The sequence below is a fragment of the Thamnophis sirtalis genome, unplaced genomic scaffold, assembly GCF_051295495.1.
Source record: "Thamnophis sirtalis isolate CommonGarterSnake01/CBP01778 unplaced genomic scaffold, rThaSir2_p1.2 scaffold_4, whole genome shotgun sequence".
NCBI classification, from domain to species: domain Eukaryota; kingdom Metazoa; phylum Chordata; class Lepidosauria; order Squamata; family Natricidae; genus Thamnophis; species Thamnophis sirtalis.
In genome coordinates, this window is record NW_028261384.1 from 77,672,273 (window position 1) to 77,693,659 (window position 21,387).

The 21,387-nt window shown below is 40.4% G+C and overlaps 1 protein-coding gene across 3 annotated transcripts in view; it reads left to right on the forward strand.

Moving 5' to 3' along the window:
* The window catches only part of CUL1 (cullin 1), an 83,519-nt gene that overhangs the window by 30,896 nt on the left and 31,236 nt on the right, over nucleotides 1-21,387 (forward strand). For all 3 annotated transcript variants that reach the window (XM_087713149.1, XM_087713151.1, XM_087713150.1), the window contains 3 exons: nucleotides 9,557-9,647; nucleotides 17,344-17,507; nucleotides 18,057-18,219. In XM_087713149.1, coding sequence (XP_087569275.1) covers nucleotides 9,557-9,647; nucleotides 17,344-17,507; nucleotides 18,057-18,219 — 418 coding nt within the window. The remainder of the gene's footprint in view (nucleotides 1-9,556; nucleotides 9,648-17,343; nucleotides 17,508-18,056; nucleotides 18,220-21,387) is intronic.

Sequence of the window (21,387 nt, forward strand, 5' to 3'; positions counted from 1 at the left end):
TGCATCTAGATAAAAAGTGTAGTAATGGAAAAATAAATTAATCTAGAGATGAAATAATTAATTAATAGTTAAGTTTAAATAAGAGAGTCACATAATTGGTGATACTATCTACTGGGAATACAGAATATATTTGTTAGTTTCTAAAACTGCTATAGTGTGGAGTGCATGGGATAGGAGTGGGGAAAGCAATTTTAATTGTTTGTCCCAGGCATCTGATGGAGCTACCAGAAGGTTCTTAAGAGAGTTTCCTAGAAGTTTGGAGAGCAGTTCAATTTAGACCGAACACAATCTCTAAATCCCTGAGAGTATTGCTTCTGAACAATTTCTCTGTTTGATAATCTTGGTGATTCATTGCTTTCATGAGGAATTCCAGGAGATGAAATGTCACAAGAAATGTCCAGTGCACTGTTGATGAAAGATAGGGGAAATCTTCCTAGACATGGTTATGAATACTAAGTTTGGGCCAGCATCATAAGTGTGCAAGGGAAACTTTCCTTCCCTTAATGCAGTCATTGAATGCTATATGACAATTTTTTTAAAGATTAATCCAAATGTTATAGATAAGGAAAGGCTGCAAATAGTGATACTAAGATACAATGAAATATTAGCTGAATTACTTTTTAGATAAATTCCCCCCTTCATTTTAACTTGGACGGATGGTGTAAAGTGCTGAGCAAAATGTCGTGAATTACAGCTGTGTGAAAAAGTCCTACATGCTTTCAATTTTAAGCTGTATTTACAGGTTTAATCAATTTTTCACTCATAGAAACCATGCAAAATTAGTACTTTGATGAAAATTTCTGTAGTCGAATTGAGTTGCATAATTTGTATTAATATAATCAAAGTCTTTTTAAGGTTTTGAATGAGTTTATATGCTAGAACAAACACAACTTGAATTTTCGAGAATGTTAGGTTCAAAAGTAGCCAATCAGCAGCAAGCTTTGGCTGACCAATCAAAATGCACAGAGGCTAAATCTATGAGCCAATCAATGTTCCCATACTTTCTGACTATAAATAGGCATGAAAAACATTGAGAAATTTAATTTAGCTGCATGCAAGGATGAAGGCCTTTGCTTTCACCAGTACTGAGCAGTGGCATTGCATCATTGTGATTTATGAGAGGATTACTCCTGTACAGAAATAACCAAGAGAGTGAAATGCCATTGCACCACAGTGAACAGAGTGGTTGAAAAATACCAAATAACTGGTTCAATTGATGACAGGCTCCGCTCTGGGAGACTAAGAAAGTCGACAAAATGACAAGATCGGGCTCTGCAACAGGCTGACAGGAAGCTCACCTCACCTCAGATTACAAAAATTTGGGGTGAAACGTGCTATAAAAGTGTGCACAATCACAGTGTATCGCAGACTGCTTGCCAGAAGGCTCAAAGGCTGCAGGGCTCAAAGTAAATCTTTGCTCACAGACGCTCACCGTTCTCGTCAACATGCGTGGGCCAAGGTCATCTTCAGAGAACAATTTCTACTTGCCTGGGAATCAGTGCAATAAGTATGTCAGAAGATTTCCAATTGAGAACTTGTGGGCCAAGATTGGTTACAAAATAAGCAAGAAGCATCCGAAGACCAAGCAGGAGCTGATTGAATCCATTATTGCAGCCTGGCACCAGATTGTCACCAAAGATCACGTGCAAAGGCTTATACATTCTCCAAAGTTGGTGGAGATAGCAGTCATGCATGGGTTAATTCAGCCAGTAATCAATAGAACTGAGTCTACTGATTTGATGTCATAGCCTCTGAGGATAGTCCTCCTGCTTTTTTAGACTCAGTTCGATTGGGACTGGTTGTGCTAATTGTTCCCTCCTCAACTTTTACTTCAAATTGCTGGATTGACTATTTAAAACTCTTTAGAATTGGCTTATTACTAAAATTTTCAATTGGACTTTACCTAAATGTAACTTTTGAAAGAAAAATCGTTGGGGAAAGCGTCGCCTGGAGACGGGGCTTTCTAGCCCTCAGTTCTTACAGCTAGGTGCAGCCAGGAGAGTTCCTTTTCTTCGAGGCTTGCTGGCTTTCCTTCGAACCCTGCTGGACTTCTCTCTTGCGGCTTGAAGTACTGCAGGGCACCGACCATTGGAGGACACACTTAGCGCTCTCGTCTTCGCTGCCTCACTATCGCAGCCAGCGCACACTACCGCTGCCATTAGCATTGCCACTACTTCAAAGTGCCGTGGCCGCTACCTCACTGCAGCCGCTGCCAGTAAACGATGACGCTACTCAAGCCGCCACCACTACTCGCAATGCCACAGCCGCTGCCTACTTGTCCCCGCGACATTCGTTAAGAGCCCTCATTGGCCTCATCGCTCCACAGGCCTCTTCCACCTTGTGGTGCCTGACCCAGAGGCTTTTGAGCCTCAGTGGCCTTTTTTTTTTTGGCACAAAGTTCTCCGGTGGCCATTTTGAGGCTTCATCTTTGGATCACCAGGTCGTGAGTACAGGTCATGGCCTCCTCTCCTACCCACGAGCCCCAGGCTCCTCCAACCACCCAGGTTCCTAATCCTTCCTGTGGCTCTCCAGTGCCCAGATCCAATAGGCGCAGGCCTGCCCCAGAGGCTTCAACTAATGAGCCCCCTGCCAAGGTGCCAAGGCCTAGTCGCAGGGCCACTGCTAATCCCCCTTCTCAGCATGAGAGTGATGCACCTCCCCTAGCAGGCACCTCCTAGGAAGGCCTGGGCCAAGACCAAACACACAGTTTCATCCTTTCCAGGCCCAAGGCCCCCCTCTTGATTTATCGTCGGATTCAGAGGATGGTTTATCTTCTGCAGCATCTATAATCCAACCCAAGGAAGCAAGGGTCTCAGGCGACCATGTTTGCAGTGGGGATGAGTCAGATGGGGGCAAGAGCCTTACTCCTGACAAGGAACTCTTATCCCAGGAGAATGCCTCTCCTCTGTTCAGGCCCCCGACTTATACAACTGAAATGACTTCTATCATATCCGACACCATTGAACTGGACATAGCAGCAGGTCTTAGGCACAGGTTATCTAACCATTCTACTCCACGCAGGTCCTCTTCTTTGAGTTCCAGACACAGGAATGGTGATCTCTCTACTTTTTCATCACACAAGCTTCCTGGAACCTCCAGCCAACCTCCGGTTTTCGGAGAGCAGGACCGCCCTGCGTGAGATTCAGACCTATCTGAGGACGAAGGTCTCCCTCCCGACTCTTCTACCTTTATAGGCCTCTTTAAACCGGCTATTTTCAATCTCTTCTTTTTAATGCCAAGAAAATCACTGGCATCCCTCCTCCCAAGACTCCTCAGGGAACGGAGGCGGATAAGTCGGACACCACTGACCCCCTCTTCATCCAACCCAAGGTGGAAAAGGAGGTGATTCCCTTGTCCAGGCTCTTCATCGACATGGTGCAGAACCAGTGGCTGTCGCCAGGTACAGGCCCCCTCCCCAACACTTTGGACAACTGCCTGTACAATGTGGGACCCAAACTCTCCAAGGCTCTTGAGGTACCCTCCATTGATTTACCCGTTTTAAGTTTGGCCTCTCCTAATGCGGCCTCTGCAGCTCCTGAGGAGGCCCTTCGCCCTGAGGACAAAAGGCTTGAGCAAACTCTAGTCAAGGGCCATCAAGCCTCTGCGTGGGCCATTCGGGCAGTTACCTTTGCATCTTTCTTTAGTTGTTCTGCTCGCCTGTAGCTAAGACAACTTCAAGGGAGACTCCCTGCCCAGGATTCTAGGGCCTGCATGGACATTAATAAATTAAAGGCGTCCCTAGAATACACCGCTGATGCTTCCTTGGATACAGCCTACTTTGCGTCTCAATTGCCTCCACTGTCTCCTCCCTCCGGCTACTCTGGCTTAACAATCGCAGGTGGAGGCCCAGGCTAAGTGGAGGTTGGCTTCATCTCCCTATTCTACTTCTCTTTTCTCTGGACCTCCTCTGGAGCTTCTTCTAGTGGAGGGAAAAGATAAAAGGAAGGTTCTGCAACCAGCCACTAAAAAGCAGGAAAGCTGGAATCAATCCTTCTATTGTAGGCAGCCCTTTCGAGGGCAGGACATGGGTTCCTCTAAAACTCCCGTCTGCAATGTCAGGCCCCACCCAGACAGAGACCCTCCTTTTCAAATAGATCAGGCAGAAATAGCCAGAGATTCCAGCCCAGAAAATCCTTCAGAGAGAATTCCAACCGTTCCTTCAAGAGATAGAAGTGAATGTCTGGAGGATCTCCCAATAGGGGGACGTCCAGCAGCCTTCACGGATCGTTGGGACGACATCACCAATGCCGCGTGAGTCAAGTCCACAATCAGATTCGGCCTTTCTTTGGACCTGTGCTCCAACCCTCCAAACCACTTTGTCACATGCCCGATTTCCACGGATCCTCACAAGAGGCTCCTTGTAAAACAAGCCATTCTTCATCTGCTTCACATTCGGGCAATCCAACCTGTCCCTCCAGACCAGGTGGGACGGAGTTTTACTCTCGTCTCTTTATTGTGCCAAAGTCTTCTGGGGGCTGGAGAGCAATCCTCAATCTCAAATATCTCAACAAATTCATCAGATACAGGAGATTCAAAATGCATTCTCTCCTGTCCATTCTGGAGAGTGTGCACAAAGACGATCTCCTCACATCAGTGGACCTCATAGAGGCCTATCTTCATGTGCCCATTCTCAAACAACACAGGTGATTCCTCAGGTTCGTCTATGCAGGCAGTCATTTCCAGTATCGGGCCCTCTCCTTTGGGCTTTCATCAGCCCCAAGAGTATTTACCAAACTGCTTGCTGTGATAGTAGTCCACCTTCGAGCCAGACCCATTTCGATATTGCGCTACCTGGACCACATTCTTTTGCTGTCCAGGTCGCACAGTCAGGCTCTCCAGGACCTTCAGATCACCACGCGGTTGCTTCAGGAACAGTGTTTCTCTATAAATCACGAGAAGAATCACAGTTTCCACCTGCCGACTAGTTCAGTTAGGAGCTCTCATAGATTCCCCTCAGGGGAAGGTCTTCCTGTCTCTAGAGCATCAGATCAGCCTCAGGGACTTAGCCAACGAAGTGTGCAGGAAACATTTGGTTCCACTTCTCCAAATGTCCCAACTGCTGGGGAAAATGGTCTCATGCTTCTCCATCGTCCCATGGGCATGGCTTCACAGCCACTGCCTCCAGTGGTTTCTATTAGCATACCAGAAGACCACAGCAGTTGTTCCCTAGTGAAGGTCAGACTGACGCAGGTATTGATCCAGTCTCTGGGCTGGTGGGTCTCCCCTGCCATCTCTCAGGAGTCCCTGTTCAGGGATCCTCCACGACTCGTAGTCACGACAGAAGCAAGTCTGACAGGATGGGGCACTCACCTGGAGGATCAGGTGGCTCAAGGACTCTGGTCTGATTCCGATCTTTCTCACAGCATGAATTGGCTATAGTTGAATGGCCCTCCTCCACTTCCACCCATCGATTCGCAACTCCCATGTACTGATTTGAACAGACAACACAAAGGCCAAGGTGCACGTCAACCGCCGGGGGGGACGAGGGCTATATCGTTCATGGAATCTGCCTTTTGCCTAGGGATCTGGGCTGAAGCCAATCTTCTATCCCTACATGCCGAACACATATCAGACACAGACAACACCCAGGCAGACTGGCTAAGCCGCACAACAATTGATCCTGCGGAATGGAGCCTGAATTGTCACATCTTCAGACCCACCAGGTACGGAACTCCATGACTGGATCTATTCGCAACAAGCTCCAACAAACAGCTGCCCAGGTACTTCTTTTGTTACATGACACCAGGCATGGAAGGGACGGATGCCTTAAGGTGCAGGTGGCCTCCCGGGATCCTGTACACCTTCCCTTCCCTTCCCCCTGATACAGATGGTGATTCGCAAAATGCTGGAAGAGGAGGCGGAGCTCATCCTGATTGCTCCTTATTGGCAGTGCCGACCCTGGTATGTGAACTTGATCAACCTATCGGTGGATCCTCTATGACGACTTCCCATGATCAGCTCGCTTCTTCAGGAGTGCATTCATCACCCCGACATCCTCTGGCTCCGCCTGGAGGCTCAGTGGGCGGCCTTGAAAGCGGCTAGTCTCTCTGACAAAGTAATCTGGACTATTCAGGCGTCTCGATCGTCATCCATCAACAGAATATACGAATCTACGTGGCAAACGTTCATAGCGTGGTGCAGTCCTCGAAGGGTCATCGCCCTCCAAGCCTCTGTAGCCCATGTCTTGGAGTTTTTGCAATGGGACCTCGACGGGACTGTCGCCTAACACCCTATGGCGGCAGGTGGCAGCTCTTCGGTTTTCTCTTTACATCGCGAAGAACCTCTGTCTCTGCACCCTCATGTACGTCGCTTCATCAAGGGCGCTTCTAACCTCTGCCCTCCGGTCATCCATCGCTTCCCTTCATGGGATCTTGGCAAAGTCCTTGACTACCTCACAGAACCACCTTTTGAGCCTCTCAGATCGGCCTCTCTGCAACACCTTACGCTGAAAATGATCTTCCTGGTTGCTTTCACATCAGCGTGGCAGGTTTCAGAGCTGGCAGGCCTCGCTGTCAGGTCTGATCTGTGTGTCTTTCATCCAGACTGTGTAGTCCTTCGTCTCGATCCTACTTTCATCCCTAAGGTAAATTCGGTTTTCCAATTTCTCAAGACCTGATTCTTCCAAATTTCTGCCCCAATCCTACTCATCGACTTGAACGCAAATGGCACACGCTGGATGGGCATCATGCCCTCAAGGTCTATATTGCCAGGACAGCTGACTTCAGATGCACTGAAGCTCCTTTCAACTCTTTCCATCCCACCAAGAAGGGAGTCAAAGCTTTTCTGTCCATGGTAGGGCTCTGGATCAGATCTGCCATCTCAAGGGCCTATCTTGCTAATCATCTCACTCTCCCGACCAACATCACAGCTCATTCGACGTATAGTGCGGCTACCTTGGTGGCTTCGACTACACATACCTCGGTAGAGGAAATTTGCAGGGCGTCTGCTTGGACTACTCTGACCCCCTTAATCCGTCACTACCGGGTAGATAGATAATGGGTCAGCAGATGCAGCCTTCGGAAGGAGGGTGCTCTAGCAAGTTCTTCCTTCTTCGGTCTCCTAGGCCAGTCTCATGCCTTCCCGGGGACCATCCTAGCTTTGGTACATCCCATGCATGACTGCTGTCTCCACAAACTTTGGAGAATGTGTGTTGGTTCTTATCTGATATGCTTCTTCTCTGGGCAGATGGAGACAGCAGTCACCCCCACCCTCTTTTTTCTGTGTGGGCCTAGTTCGCAGAAGGGCAGTATGGTGATAACCTGAAGAGGTGAATATTGAGAGCAACCTATTACTGCATAGCAGTCTACTTATCTTCTTTGTCAAAGCGGGAGGACTATCCTCAGAGGCTATGACGTCAAATCAGTAGACTCAGTCTATTGGTTACTGGCTGCTGTCTCCATTTGCCCAGAGAAGGGGCGTATCAAGTAAGAACAAACGCCCCAGTCTATGCCGAAGCAATGCCACCGGATGATAAGCAATAAGGGCTGGCCAATTTCATATTAGTAACCATGTTTGGTTATCTAAATGGTCCTTTTCAAGGACACAAACAATAAAAATGTTAACAAAACACTAGCATCGGCCTTAGTCATTGCAACATGTATGCCACTGGGTATGCATCATCCAAACAGCACCAAATTGCAAAAAGCTTGTGCTTTTCACTTAAAAACCACCAGTATTTATTTAAATATAACAATACTTGCATAGCAATTAGCATAAAATATGGCCTATCCAAAAAATGTCATAAACCATAAAGCGTGCAGGACTTTTTCACACAGCTGTATTATCTGCAAGGAGTTTGAATCCTGTGGATCTTGAGGAAATGAACAAAACATTTTTTGGAATGGGCTACAGATCAGTAAAAATTTTCTGTAAAGGGCTAGATTATTTAAAAAAAAATACAAATATTTATTTTTGGACCAAATGGATTGCATGGGAAGAACCACTACTGCGGTGCCCTCCTTCTGGCCCTTTGACATTCCAGCACAGTACAGTGGTACCTCATTGTCATTAATTGCTTCCAGGAGGAGTGATGAGTACCAAAAATGTTGAATACCAAACAAATATTTCCCATAAGGAATAATGTAGTGAGTTACAAAGCAGCTGACATTGACACATTCTAGCTTGGGCATTGAGTACCAAACATGATTACAAGACAAAATGAGTTGAATACCAAATTTGATGAATTTCAAAACAGTTGAGTACCAAGGTATTGCTGTAGCTCAGCAGATTCCAAATTTGCAGCTTGGCAGCCCAGCTTGGAGGGAGAGGAAAACTGGGCCCTGTGCGTGGCAGGCTGGCAGATATGCGCAGTTCAACTGGCACAAGCGGCAAGCAGGTGTGTGCATGTGCGCAGTTCAACTTGCACAAGTTGAACTGTGGGCACAAGTACACATTGGCCTGCCACTTGCGCAGCCTGTTTCCAAATAGGCCCTGGCCCAGTAGTTGGCTGAGGTTGGAGACCCCTGCTGTAGCTTCTCTGTATGGTGGAAGCAGTGTCAGCAGAATTAACTTTGGAGAGACTGGCAGGCCTGAATACCTCAATGGGATGCGATGAAAAGGTCTATATGACAAGGTGCATGGTAATTTTTAGCAGTGCTGAACTCCCAGCAAAAAGGACAACCACCCAGAATGCGTATTGTTATCTTGCTGTCAACTTTGGGCTTGTCCCTGGGGTCTGTTATCTTCTATCTGTTGATTACCTTACAGGCTATCCCAAAAAAGATAGAGGGCTAGATTTGCCATGTGTACTGTAGTTTGTAGACCCATGAGCTAGGCTATCCATGGCTCCCTTCCCTATCTGGCAATATATAGAGCTTGGAGACAATAGGAACTTGGTTCTGAATTATTGTGAATTCTTCATAATGGGAGGGAATTTGTCTGATGTCTTTGAAGAAGTTTTGTGTACTTCTTATCCTCTATCCTTTTCATCATCCACATGGGAAGTCATTTGATGCTTTGGAGTACAGTATTATCAATATGTAGTTAATATCCAGTTCTATTTCACTACCATTTGTAATAAATCACGTGTACATAATATTTAATAGTTAAATTTTAATGTTAATCCTTAGTAATTAAAAAAACTTAAATGCAGAAATGCTACCTCCCAAAGAGCTGTATGTATTAACCTGAGGTCTATTGCAATACATTCTTGATAATGGTCATAATTAAAATATTTGAATTGTCTCATTAATGTAGCATTAATAAAGGTTTAAAAATCTACATGGAATTTTGAATGGCATGTACTTCAAAAAATAAATGGGGTGAGGACCAAAAGTAAATTTTATTGATTTATTTATTTATTTACAGTTCAAATTATTCTTCCCCTGTATTTTATATAAAGTTATTACATCAATATATTCATTTTCTTCCATTTTATTAAACATAATATTTTGGTGCAACTTTTGAAAGGGCTAGGGTTAGGGTCTAGGGATCACATCTGAGGGTTTTGGGCAGTGCATACCACCCAGGGGTTCAAAGCATCCTATTTGCTATATTAAGGTCCATTATATTATTCAAGTGAATAATATGTATATTTGCCCAATTCATATTTTCAAAGGTAACAAATGCTGTGTTGAAGCTGATTGAAAAAGAAAGAAATGGTGAAACTATCAATACAAGACTGATCAGTGGAGTTGTGCAATCTTATGGTAAATTAATATTAATGATTATTGGTATTTTTAAGATTAATTAATTTTCAATTAAGATTAATTAAAAATTAATCTTTAATTATAAAGATTAAAGCTTGGTTTATATTCAGTCCATTTTTGTTTCTTTTTTTGTATATGTTTTATTGATACATTTTTTAATAAACATAAAGACTATATTTTTTTTAATAAACATAAAAAACTATCTATCTGACCAGCATGTTGTATGAGTACAATTAGTTTTGAATAACACAAAGATGATAAGCATGTTATCCACAGTATACATATTAATAATAAACACATAGTAATACTAGGATTACTATATTAAGAGTTGGGAACAATTAGCACATATGTGTGAGGGGAACCTTTACCTTTAATACTAGGATTAGTTTATCCATACTAGAACATTTTCATTATATAATTAATCATTCTCTTAATCTTTTTAGTTTCTAACCTCTGTTTCTATTAGTTAACCAGTGGTAAAACAAGTCCCATGTTAAAAAGTATTATTTTTCTTCCTTCTCCTTTATTTTTAGCGTTAATCTGCCCATCTAATATTTTTATGGCACATTCATCTGAAGGGATCTCTTTATTTTTCCACTTTTGTGCAAACACAATTCTAGCTGCTGTCAACACGTGTAAAATTAGATATGGTAAAATATCCAACAAAAATATTTCTGGTTTAAAATCAATATGTTGCTTATTTTTTTTTTGCCTTTGGACATCTACAAACCTGGTATCTGATTACCGTATTTTCCGGAGTATAAGATGCAACTTTTTTCCTCTAAAGAGAAGCTGAAACTCTGGGTGCATCTTATATATCGAATACAGCATTTTTTGCCTCCTGAAGCCCCGCCCCTTCACCAAAATGGCCATGTGTAGCCTTATGGAGGCTTTCAGACAGCTCCTGGGGGCTGTGGAGGGCAGAAATGAGCAAAGAATAAGCCTTTTTTGCCTCCCCCCAGCCCCCAGCAGCACTCTATAAGCCTCCATAAGGCTATGCATGCATTTTTTTGACAAAAAAACGGGCCTTTTTTGCTTTGTTTTTGCCCCCACTCTCCAGAAGCACTCTGCAAGCCTCGCCCTCTCCCCAAGGCCTTTTATTTGAAGAAAAACGGGCCGTTTTGGGGAGGTTTACATAATGCAAAACCATTCCCCCCCCCCTTTGGAAAGCTGTTTAGTTAGAGTGATTGATGAGTTTTAGGTGCTACAGGTTGTCAGCGATTTCCTTCTCCAGCACATGGATAAATACACCTGGAAACATCTCCCTACCTACCTACTCTCTCTCCCTCCCTACCTACTGTATTTATCTCTCTATTTCTCTCTATCCCTCTCTCCCTCTATCTACTTATATACCTACCTACTCTCCCCCTATTTATCTACTATATTTCTCTCTCTCTATTTTTCTCTCTCTATCCCTCTACTTACCAACCTACCTACTCTCTCTCCCTACCTATCTACTGTATTTCTCTCTGTCTCTCTCTATTTCTCTCTCTCTCTCCCTCTACCTACCTATCTATATTACCTACCTATCTACTTACTTACTTACTATATTTCTCTCTCTCCCTCTCTATTTCTCTGTCTCTCTCCCTCTCTCTCTCTCCCTCTCTCTCTCCCTTTATCTACCTACCAACCTACCTACTCTCTCTCCCCCTACCTATCTAATGTATTTCTCGCTATCTCTCTCTATTTCTCTTTCTCTCTATCCCTCTACCTACCTACCTACCTACCTATCTACACTCTGTCTCTGCCTACCTACCTACTGTATTTCTCTCTCTCTCCCCCCCCCCCTTATCTACCTACCTACCTAACTACTCTCTTTCTCTCTCCCTACCTACCAACTGTATTTCTCTCTTTCTCTCCCTCTCTATCACTCTATCTATCTATCTACTTTTTTTAAAAAAAAATTGCCTCTTCAAAACCTGGGTGCAACTTATGCTCCGAAAAATATGGTACATTTCCAACATTTGAGAGATACGTTTTCAAACATCTTTGCTAGTCTTGCTGGTGGTAAGTGCCACCTATAAAACATTTTACATAGATTTTCCTTATAGGCAATTGATATTGTTAGTTTATATAATTTCTCTCACACAATTTCTGCCATTTATCTAACTCTATAATGTATCCAAAGTTTTTGGCCCATACTATCATTGTTTCTTTCACTTGCTGTTCTTCCATTTTAATACTCAATAAATAGCTATACGTTTCTTTATTAGTTTTTCATCTGCCTCTAGTAGTATCTGATCTAATTCCGTTATGCCTTTATAGAAACCATACCTTTTTCATCTTTCTCATATCTTGATTGTATTTGCACATGCGGGCCACCATGCTAAATCAATCCCTTGATTGTTCAACTCTTGCTTAGATTTAAGTTGTCCCTTTTCATTCAAAATGTCTTTATATCGCATAATTTTTCCCACATTAACCACATTCAGATGTATCAGTGCCTCCATTATGAAGAGCCAGACTGGTATTTTCATATAATATTTTTCTTTGATTTTTCCCCATACTAACAGCAAAGGATTTTTAACATAATATCTTTGAAAATATCTATGTATTTTGTTTTTACCATACCAGAGAAAGGTGCGCCACCTCGGTTGAAGATCATGCCCCTCCAAAATTAATAGTCTGTTACACCTCAGATCTATCCATTCTTCCACCATGTAAGTGCAGGGCCTTGTAGTATAGCTTTCAGTCTGGCAACTCAAAAACTGCTTTGTTTTTAGAGTCTTGTAGCATTTTCAGTCTTATTCTTGCTCTTTTCCCTTGCCAAATATATTTAACATCATTTTATTTAGCTCCTCAAAAATTTTTTTTTTCTAACTTTTATTGGAATTGTTTGGAACAAAAATAATAATTTCGGCAAGATATTCATTGTTATTGTAGCTATTCTTCAATATCTCTATATTCTTCAATAGCTACAATAATCAATGATAATTTCAAATTTTTCCATTTTTCCAAATCTAGTTTGATTTGTTGCAACAATTTAGTATAATTATCTTCTTTGATGGTTGCACATCTTGCTTTTAATTGAATTCCTAAATATTTTACTTTCTTAACTGAATGTCTGTTTTCTTCATCAATTCTTTTTTCTTTCTTGTTTTTTTGTCTGTAACATTTTAACTAATATCTTGGTTTTTTCTTTATTTATTTTCAAACCTGCAACTTCTCCATATTCTATCATTTTTATTAGTTTGGGTCCCATTTCTTGCGGTACTTCTAGAATAAATACCAGGTCATCTGCTTGTAATTTATATTTTTCTTTTTTGATTTCCATACCTTTTATTTCTGAGTCTTGTCTAATATTTCTGTTTAACACTTTCAAAGTTATTACAAATAGTAAGGGGGACAAGGGACATCCATGGCTTGTGCCTTTCCTTACATTATATTTCTTTGTCATGTCCCTATTAACCATCACAGTCCCTTTTTACAGTCCCTTCTTGTTTCTATGTAAAGGAATTTGAAATATATAAGAATTTCATTATTTGCCCATATATCTTATAAATCCAAACAATAACACTTCCCAAGTCACTCAAGTGATTTATTATTTGTATGTACTCTTTAATTAAGACATTTACTGGTTTCACTTATAGCATCTTTTTGCATATCACCCTTATATTTTGGTATTTTAAATCCTGTTTCAGATCTACATCATCTTTTTCCATAACACTTCTTAAAAGAATCCAAATCCACATTTAAATCAGCTTCAGTCTTTGCTTTATTCAGTAAAATGTGTTATTCTTCTGTATGTTCAGATAGTATTTATCACTGCTTTCTTTTTAATTTTTAGGAACCAAAAATGTATGTACGAACAGTGTTGGATGTTCATAAGAAATATATCCTTACTTTCTTCTGTAGTTAAATAGTAAAGGTAGTCCTCGACTTAAAACAGTTCATTTAGTGACCGTTCAAAGTAACAATGGCACTTAAAAATTGACATCACTATTTTTCACAATTATGACCTCTATAGCATCCCCATGATCATGTGATCAAAGTACTTTAAACACCCCAGAGGGATATTTTTATTCTTTTATGTCCATCTTGTTTCTTAACTTTCTTGTTTTTTCTTATTCCTTAACTAAAGTTAACATCTAAGACCATTTTTTTCTGTTTTCCAAAAAATGAAGCTTTAAGACTTTTTCATCCAGGGTTAAAAGATTTCCTCAAACTTAATTAAAGTTTGAGGAAGGTTCAGAAGGTTCTTAACATTTAGAATGTCAATATTAACAGTTTCCTAAAGTGTTTAAGAGAAGGAAGTAGATGAACCCAATGTCCAATTTGAAGGTGCTAAACCCTGTATCAAGGCTCTGACTAATGAACTCAAGCAAATCAGAACACTGAGACTTGGCTCCTTCTCAAATTCCATTGAAGCTGTGCACAAAATAATATACTCATTAAAGAAGACCTTTGAGAAGGAGCCAATTCTCAGAGTTCTGATTTGCTTGAGTTCTTTAGTCAGAGCCTTGACATCCTGGCTTAAACAAAACGATTCTCTTCCCCACAACTCTGAGAACTCTCAAACCTGCTGGTGATTGCTACTTAGTAATAATCCTTGCCTTCTCCTTAATCCAGAATATGTTTTGAGTAGCCAATCCCTTCATGGACTCCTCTTTCTGCTATAGTCATCAGCTTTGTGAAAGCAGAGATATTTTTAGTATGTTATTGCTGACCCTGGAAGTCCCAATAGCAACCTTCTCAACAGCAACTGGATCATAAAACTTGTTCATTTCTGTATTCAGAGGTAAACAAAACAAAAATGCTTGAAAAAGAAAAAAAGCCCTATTTGTTTTATTACAAAGGTTTCCCCACCCTAAATTTAATAAGGTAAATAAATATTTAGTAAAACAATAAACAAAAAAACAATGCAAAAACCATATAACATATATATATATATATATATATATATATATATATATATATATATATATATATATATATATATATATATATATATATATATATATATATATATATATATATATGGTTTCTTAGGCATACATGTACACGCGCGCACACACACACACACACACACACACACACACATATATATATATAAAGTCACAACCCCTGGTATGCCCCAATTATGGGAGGAAGCTAACTGCTTCCATTCTCTGTCAATCGGCTCGTCACAAGAGTCCATCACGACAGAAACCCAATATTTTTACTGTTGCCTTTGTTTTGCATGGTGTTTTTGTAAAACAGGACAGGACAACAGCATCGCCCTCCTCCCTTACATCAAAGGCTCTCCACAAGCACAATATCAAGACAGCCTTCAGCACTGACCAAAAAATAGCCAACATCTTAAGAAACCCCAAAGATAAGATCCAGCTAGAAAACCAAGGAGTCTACAAAATAGCATGCAAAATCTGCCCTGTCACTTACATTGGACAATAAATGCACAAATCGCAGAACACAAGAACGCAGTCAGAAAAAAAGAAAAAACTTCCTCACTTTCCAGCATCTTAAAGCAACAACATGAAATTGATTTTGAAGGAACCAAATTAATCTCCAAAACTGAACACTTCAACAAGAGAATAATTATGAAAGCCATCAAAATAGAAAAACACCCCCACAACATGAATAAACATGACAATACCTCCCACATACCAGACATCTGGAAACCAGCCCTAGTCAACAAACAAGCCTTGGTTGCTTTGTGTGGGGATCGGAGGGGTGTGTGTGCAACCACAGCGGCATCACAATTGCTGCACCCCCCTCTGACCCCCAGACAAAGCAAACTGACACCTGCCATGAACATATGGCCAGACCGCAAACTCGGAGTCAAACCAAAGCCCGGGATGTTACACCACAGCCATCTGCTCAGGACATTACATCTCATCACACAACTCAGGAGGTTACAACGCAAAGGCTTAGGAGGTTATAATGCAACCAACTCCCCAGGAGGTTGCAGCACAGGACTCAGAATATCACTACAATAGAGCTTAGGATGTCATCACACAGCCCATTACCCAGGTCGTTACAACACAAAAGAACAATAGGCACATAGCCAGTACCTCAGCCGCACAGGATGTTACGAAACAGCCGACTAATCTGCAAACATCAACTCCATCAACTAATCAAGATGTTAACAACACAGCCAAACAATCTGCTTATAGCAACAAAGCCAGCACTCCACACACACAAACACCAATATTTATAGAAAGATGGCAGCTCTGATCACGCTTTGCTCGCACAAGCACGAAGCCGAAGGCACCAGCCTGAAGGTGGCGAGTGAGATCTCGCCGAGACGTCGCCAAGATACTCTCAATCTTACACAGGAAAAGACCCGAATACGCCAAGACCTGCATACCTGTACCCGTGAAAATCTATGAAAACATACATACATACATACACACATACACACATACATACATACATACATATCATCATGTTTTAGAATAATTGTCCTTTCATAATCTATTATCTGCAAACAAGTTATTCATAAATCATGAGTAACATCAGTCCACTGAGTAATTGTGGCTATAATTCCCTCCCCCCCCCCCCCCCGTGTTTCCAGAAATAAGGCCACTGAAAATTCATTTTCATTGTCTATCTGTTAGTTTACATGTAATGATTCAAATGAAAGTGTGCATCAAAAATATTCACCTTTGTCTCAAAATCAAGTTAATGTTTCATCTCAGACATTTTAGATATTATAGAAAATATTTTGGACCCATTACATTTATGTTGCTTTAGATATAACCAGAAATAATACTTCGTTAAAGCACACTTTTTTCCCCACTTCTGCTTGTGAACCATCTGTGCAGGCAGATATGAAAAAAAAAATCACTTTCTTTGCTTTGTATTCAAGTACCCCACTTTCCATGAGAAACGTAGACTATGTTTAGAGCAATAAAAACCTTGAATTATCTAAATCAATAAAACCATTGCTAGTTTTTGAACTGAAGTATGCAGTTTCTGATTCTCCTTTTTAAGCAAGTGGGGAAAATCATGGGTTTTTTCTGCCTTCTTGATTTTGTAAACATGAAAAATTACACAGACTATAACGTCTGCTAAGTAATTGAGAGAATGAAAATTGAGGATGAGAACTGCCTATCTTTGGTCTAAAGTTTGTGAAAAACTATATTATGTAGTGAGGGTCACATGATGTTTTTCAAAGGATTGAATTTACTAGTATCACTTCTCATAGTTTCCTGTTATATTTTCTTTTGTTAAATGTAGATTTAGATCCTGTATAACAAATTTTAATAAATGTCAAAGGTTTTTGAAATTAAATTTATTTCATCCTAATGATTTCTTTGATAAAACACTTTTATCAAGAATAAATTATATCTTAAACTTATTTCTAAGTAAATATACAAGGGAAATAATAGCCACAGTTTTATTTTGTTTTCAGGAAGGAAGACATTACTTTGTTCTAGCAGCCTTTTCTGCAGTGGTTCAAATTTAACTTATTATTTAAATGCACAATTGTGTAATATATATATATATATATATATATATATATATATATATATATATATATATATATATATATATATATATATATATATATATATATATATATATATATATTAGATATTTTATTATAATTGTCCTTTTGTATCCTATTAAACTTTTATTAAAAATTGAATACTTTTAAATGAGGTAAAATTTCATATCTGTTAATAAAACTGTGCTTTTAGTTAAATTTACTCTAAAATTAATTTTGTACCTTTTTAAATTTCTGTGCTTTCAGTGGAGCTGGGACTGAATGAAGATGATACTTTTGCTAAGGGGCCTACATTGACTGTATATAAAGAGTCTTTTGAATCTCAATTTCTTGCTGACACAGAAAGATTCTATACAAGAGAGAGCACTGAATTTTTGCAACAAAACCCAGTTACAGAATACATGAAAAAGGTACTATGGTTATATTGCAATTTCCTGGATCTAAAAATAATTGGTACTATATTTGAAGTAGAAATTTAAGCCACTTGTTTTGCCTGGTGGTTGATGAACTACAAGTAGGAACTAACTTCAAAGTTAAACACACATATGGTATGTTTTTCTTAGCCTTGTTTAACTAAAGTTATGGGATTTAGATCCAATATAGATATTTATTCATAAATAAAGGAACTGAAATAATTGTTTACTGCAAACAGAAGAAAAACATTCTGAAACATATTACAGCTATTTCAAGGATGAAAAATAACAATAGGTAAACATAGAATCTTGAAATATTTAACATAGTTTTAAAATATCAGAAACAAGTGTAAATCACAAAATGCTAAAATAAAGAAATTAAATAATTGAATATTCTTCCCTCACTTCCTTCCTATTAATTTGTTTCTGGATAAAAATAGTGAAACAAAATTACAGAGATATGATATAATTACTCCAAGTATTTATAGTATATGTTTCTATGTTTAAATGATTTTGGAATATAGACAGCATGTATTTATTTTATAGGCAGAGGCTCGTCTTTTGGAGGAACAACGTAGGGTTCAGGTATACCTGCATGAGAGCACACAAGATGAATTAGCACGAAAATGTGAACAAGTGCTAATTGAAAAACACTTAGAAATCTTTCATACAGAATTTCAAAACCTATTGGATGCTGACAAAAATGAAGGTGAGCTTTCCCATGTTTAACTGATAGACAGTTACTTTTGATAAATTATGAAATGAAGGTTGAGCTTGTTTCCACATGACTTACATTCTTGGTATGGAAATAATTTCTCATTATCATCAATCCACCAAGAGTTAACTGATTGCAGTTGAGTAATATCAAATAAGAAAATATTTTTGTTTCTCTGTGAACATTTTCATTAATTTGTCAGCAATTAAAGTCATGCAATTTACTTGGATTTTCAGTATGGCATTTGATAAAGTAGACCATAATCTACTACTTGATAAAATAGAAAAATGTGGGTTAGACAGCATCTCCACCAGGTGGATTCATAACTGGCTGCCCAACCACACTCAACATGTAGTCCTCAATAGAACTGCATCTAAATGGAAATATGCAATGGCTCCCTAAGGCTCTGTTTTAGGCCCAGTTCTCTTCAACATCTTCATCAATGATTTGGACGAGGGGATATATGGGGAACTCATCAAATTTTCAGACAACACCAAGCTAACAGGAATAGCCAACACTCCAGAAGATAGGCTTAAAATACAGAAGGATCTTGACAAATTTGAACATCAGGCACTATCTAACAAAATGAAATTCAATGGTGAAAAAAGTAAGGCTCTACAATTAGTCACAATGAGACTATTAATCACAAAGAGACAATTAGAGACAAAGGTAGGGGCCCTTTAACTCCATTTCATTTGACGATTCATTTGAACCTTCCTGAGACTGGTGTTTGGAGCTGCTGGATACTAGAGGGGAGTCAGAGAGACAAAAAGGACTAAGGTAGAATATAAGGCAAAATAGCAATAATACATTCTGGATTAGTGCGCTTGAGATTGTGATTGTATTTTATTTCAAAATGACAGGCTTAGTTCAATGTAATAGCTGTTTTGCCCCTGTCTTTCACAGTACTCTCTTCAAATTTGGATACTGTCCCCTTTGTAAATAAATTACTAGTCTACATAGACAGATTACCTATCTAGAATCTCTAATCTGTGCTCTCCAAGCAGAAATTAGGTGTCCAATTCGGCCATTCCACTCTTTGGAGATGCCACACTATCAGCCCCCTCTACTGCAAAGATCTTGCAGGAGAATAGCAATCTGGACAACTGTGGGATGTGGCTAGGTGAGAGCTGTGAACCATAAACACAAAGCTTTTCCTGTGACCCAGCATAACAGATATAGGGCCCTTGCTGACCTTAATGGGGACACTAAAGAGACAGGCCAAGGTAGTTGTGATAATGATCACTCAAATAAGCAGGGGATCATGGTCCAAAATGAAGATCTTTATTTGGAAAGGCGAAATGGGGAAACAGGTATCACACATCAGTCGCACAAGAAGAGCAAGGTATGCAAAAAGAAAAGTCACCTTCTGGTTGGTCATTCGGTTGTAAGAGATGTAAATTTAGGAAAGGATATGGAGGTTTTAAAAGAGGTCAGGTGTCTGACAGGTGCTACTGCCAGCAGAGACAAGAGGAATATTCTTAAGATAGTCTAGTGTGCAAGTAAGGACTATTATACATCTTGGCACAAATACCGTATTTTCACCCATATAACCCGCCCACGCAAATAACCCGCCCACGCATATAACCCGCGGGTTTTCCGGATCGTGTAAAATATCTTCCGTATACCCCGCCCACGCATATAACCCGCCCACGCATATAACCCGCCCACGCATATAACCCGCCCACGCATATAACCCGCGACGAGTAAGAGAGAAGGGAAACAGCTGAGATGGGGGGGGAAGAAACGGAGAAACAAGCCTGCGCAAGCTGGGGAAGAGGAAAGGAACGGAGGAGAAGGAAACAGCTGAGATCGGGGTGGGGGAAGAAACGGAGAAACAAGCCTGCGCAAGCTGGGGAAGAGGAAAGGAACGGAGGAGAAGGAAACAGCTGAGATCGGGGTGGGGGAAGAAACGGAGAAACAAGCCTGCGCAAGCTGGGGAAGAGGAAAGGAACGGAGGAGAAGGAAACAGCTGAGATCGGGGTGGGGGAAGAAACGGAGAAACAAGCCTGCGCAAGCTGGGGAAGAGGAAAGGAACGGAGGAGAAGGAAACAGCTGAGATCGGGGTGGGGGAAGAAACGGAGAAACAAGCCTGCGCAAGCTGGGGAAGAGGAAAGGAACGGAGGAGAAGGAAACAGCTGAGATCGGGGTGGGGGAAGAAACGGAGAAAGAAGCCTGTGTACCGGTAAGCCTCCGATCGTGTAAAATATCTTCCGTATACCCCGCCCACGCATATAACCCGCAGGGGGGCGCTGTGCATGTAAAAACCGCATATAACCCGCGGGTTATATGGGTGAAAATACGGTAATCTGTCCCCAAAAGATGTACTTTCTGTGAAGAATGATTTCCAGAGCTTGGGGTATGAACTTAGTAGTATAGGTTGTAGGCTTATCTTTTCAGAAGTTCTACCAGTATATAAGGAACAAAAAGGGAAGGGCCAGCGTGTAGCAGAGTTTAATGTGTGGCTAAAGGAGTGGTGTAAAAGGGAAGGCTTTGATTTTATAAATCATGATGCCTGTAGCTGGTCCAATGGAAAACTGTACAAAAGATATAGTTTGCATCCATCCAAGAAAGGGACTGAGTTACTTGGCATTAAATTCACAGATTTTCTGGTTAAACATTTAAACTGAATAGCGGGGACAGAGAATTAATTGATACAGAACATTTCTGTCCGCAGCAATCTAAAATTAATATGGTTAGCAATGCATGTAAAATAGATATTTGTGTGGGTAAGATTATCATTCCTGCTGTTAAGCAAAACCAAGCATTTAATTGTGAGTGCCATACCATGTGCATGAATCATACAAGTGGCAAGAAAATAGGGGCAGTCTGGCATAGCACAGGTTATGTAGACAGTAAACACAGGGTCAATCAAAATAGACTCAAATGTCTAGACACCAATCCACAGAGTATGAGGAATAAACAGGGTGAATTAGAAATTCAAATAAATGAGGGCAAATACAACATTGTTGCCATTACAGAAACTTGGTGGGATGAAACCCACAAATGGAACATACAGCTAGAAGGATTTAAATTATTTAAAAGAAATAGACCAAATAAAAGAGGAGGTAGAGTTGCACTATATATAATAAATAACTACATCTCTACAGAAATAGAGCACAACAATGATGAAAACTATCTTGAATGCATTTAGGTCAATAT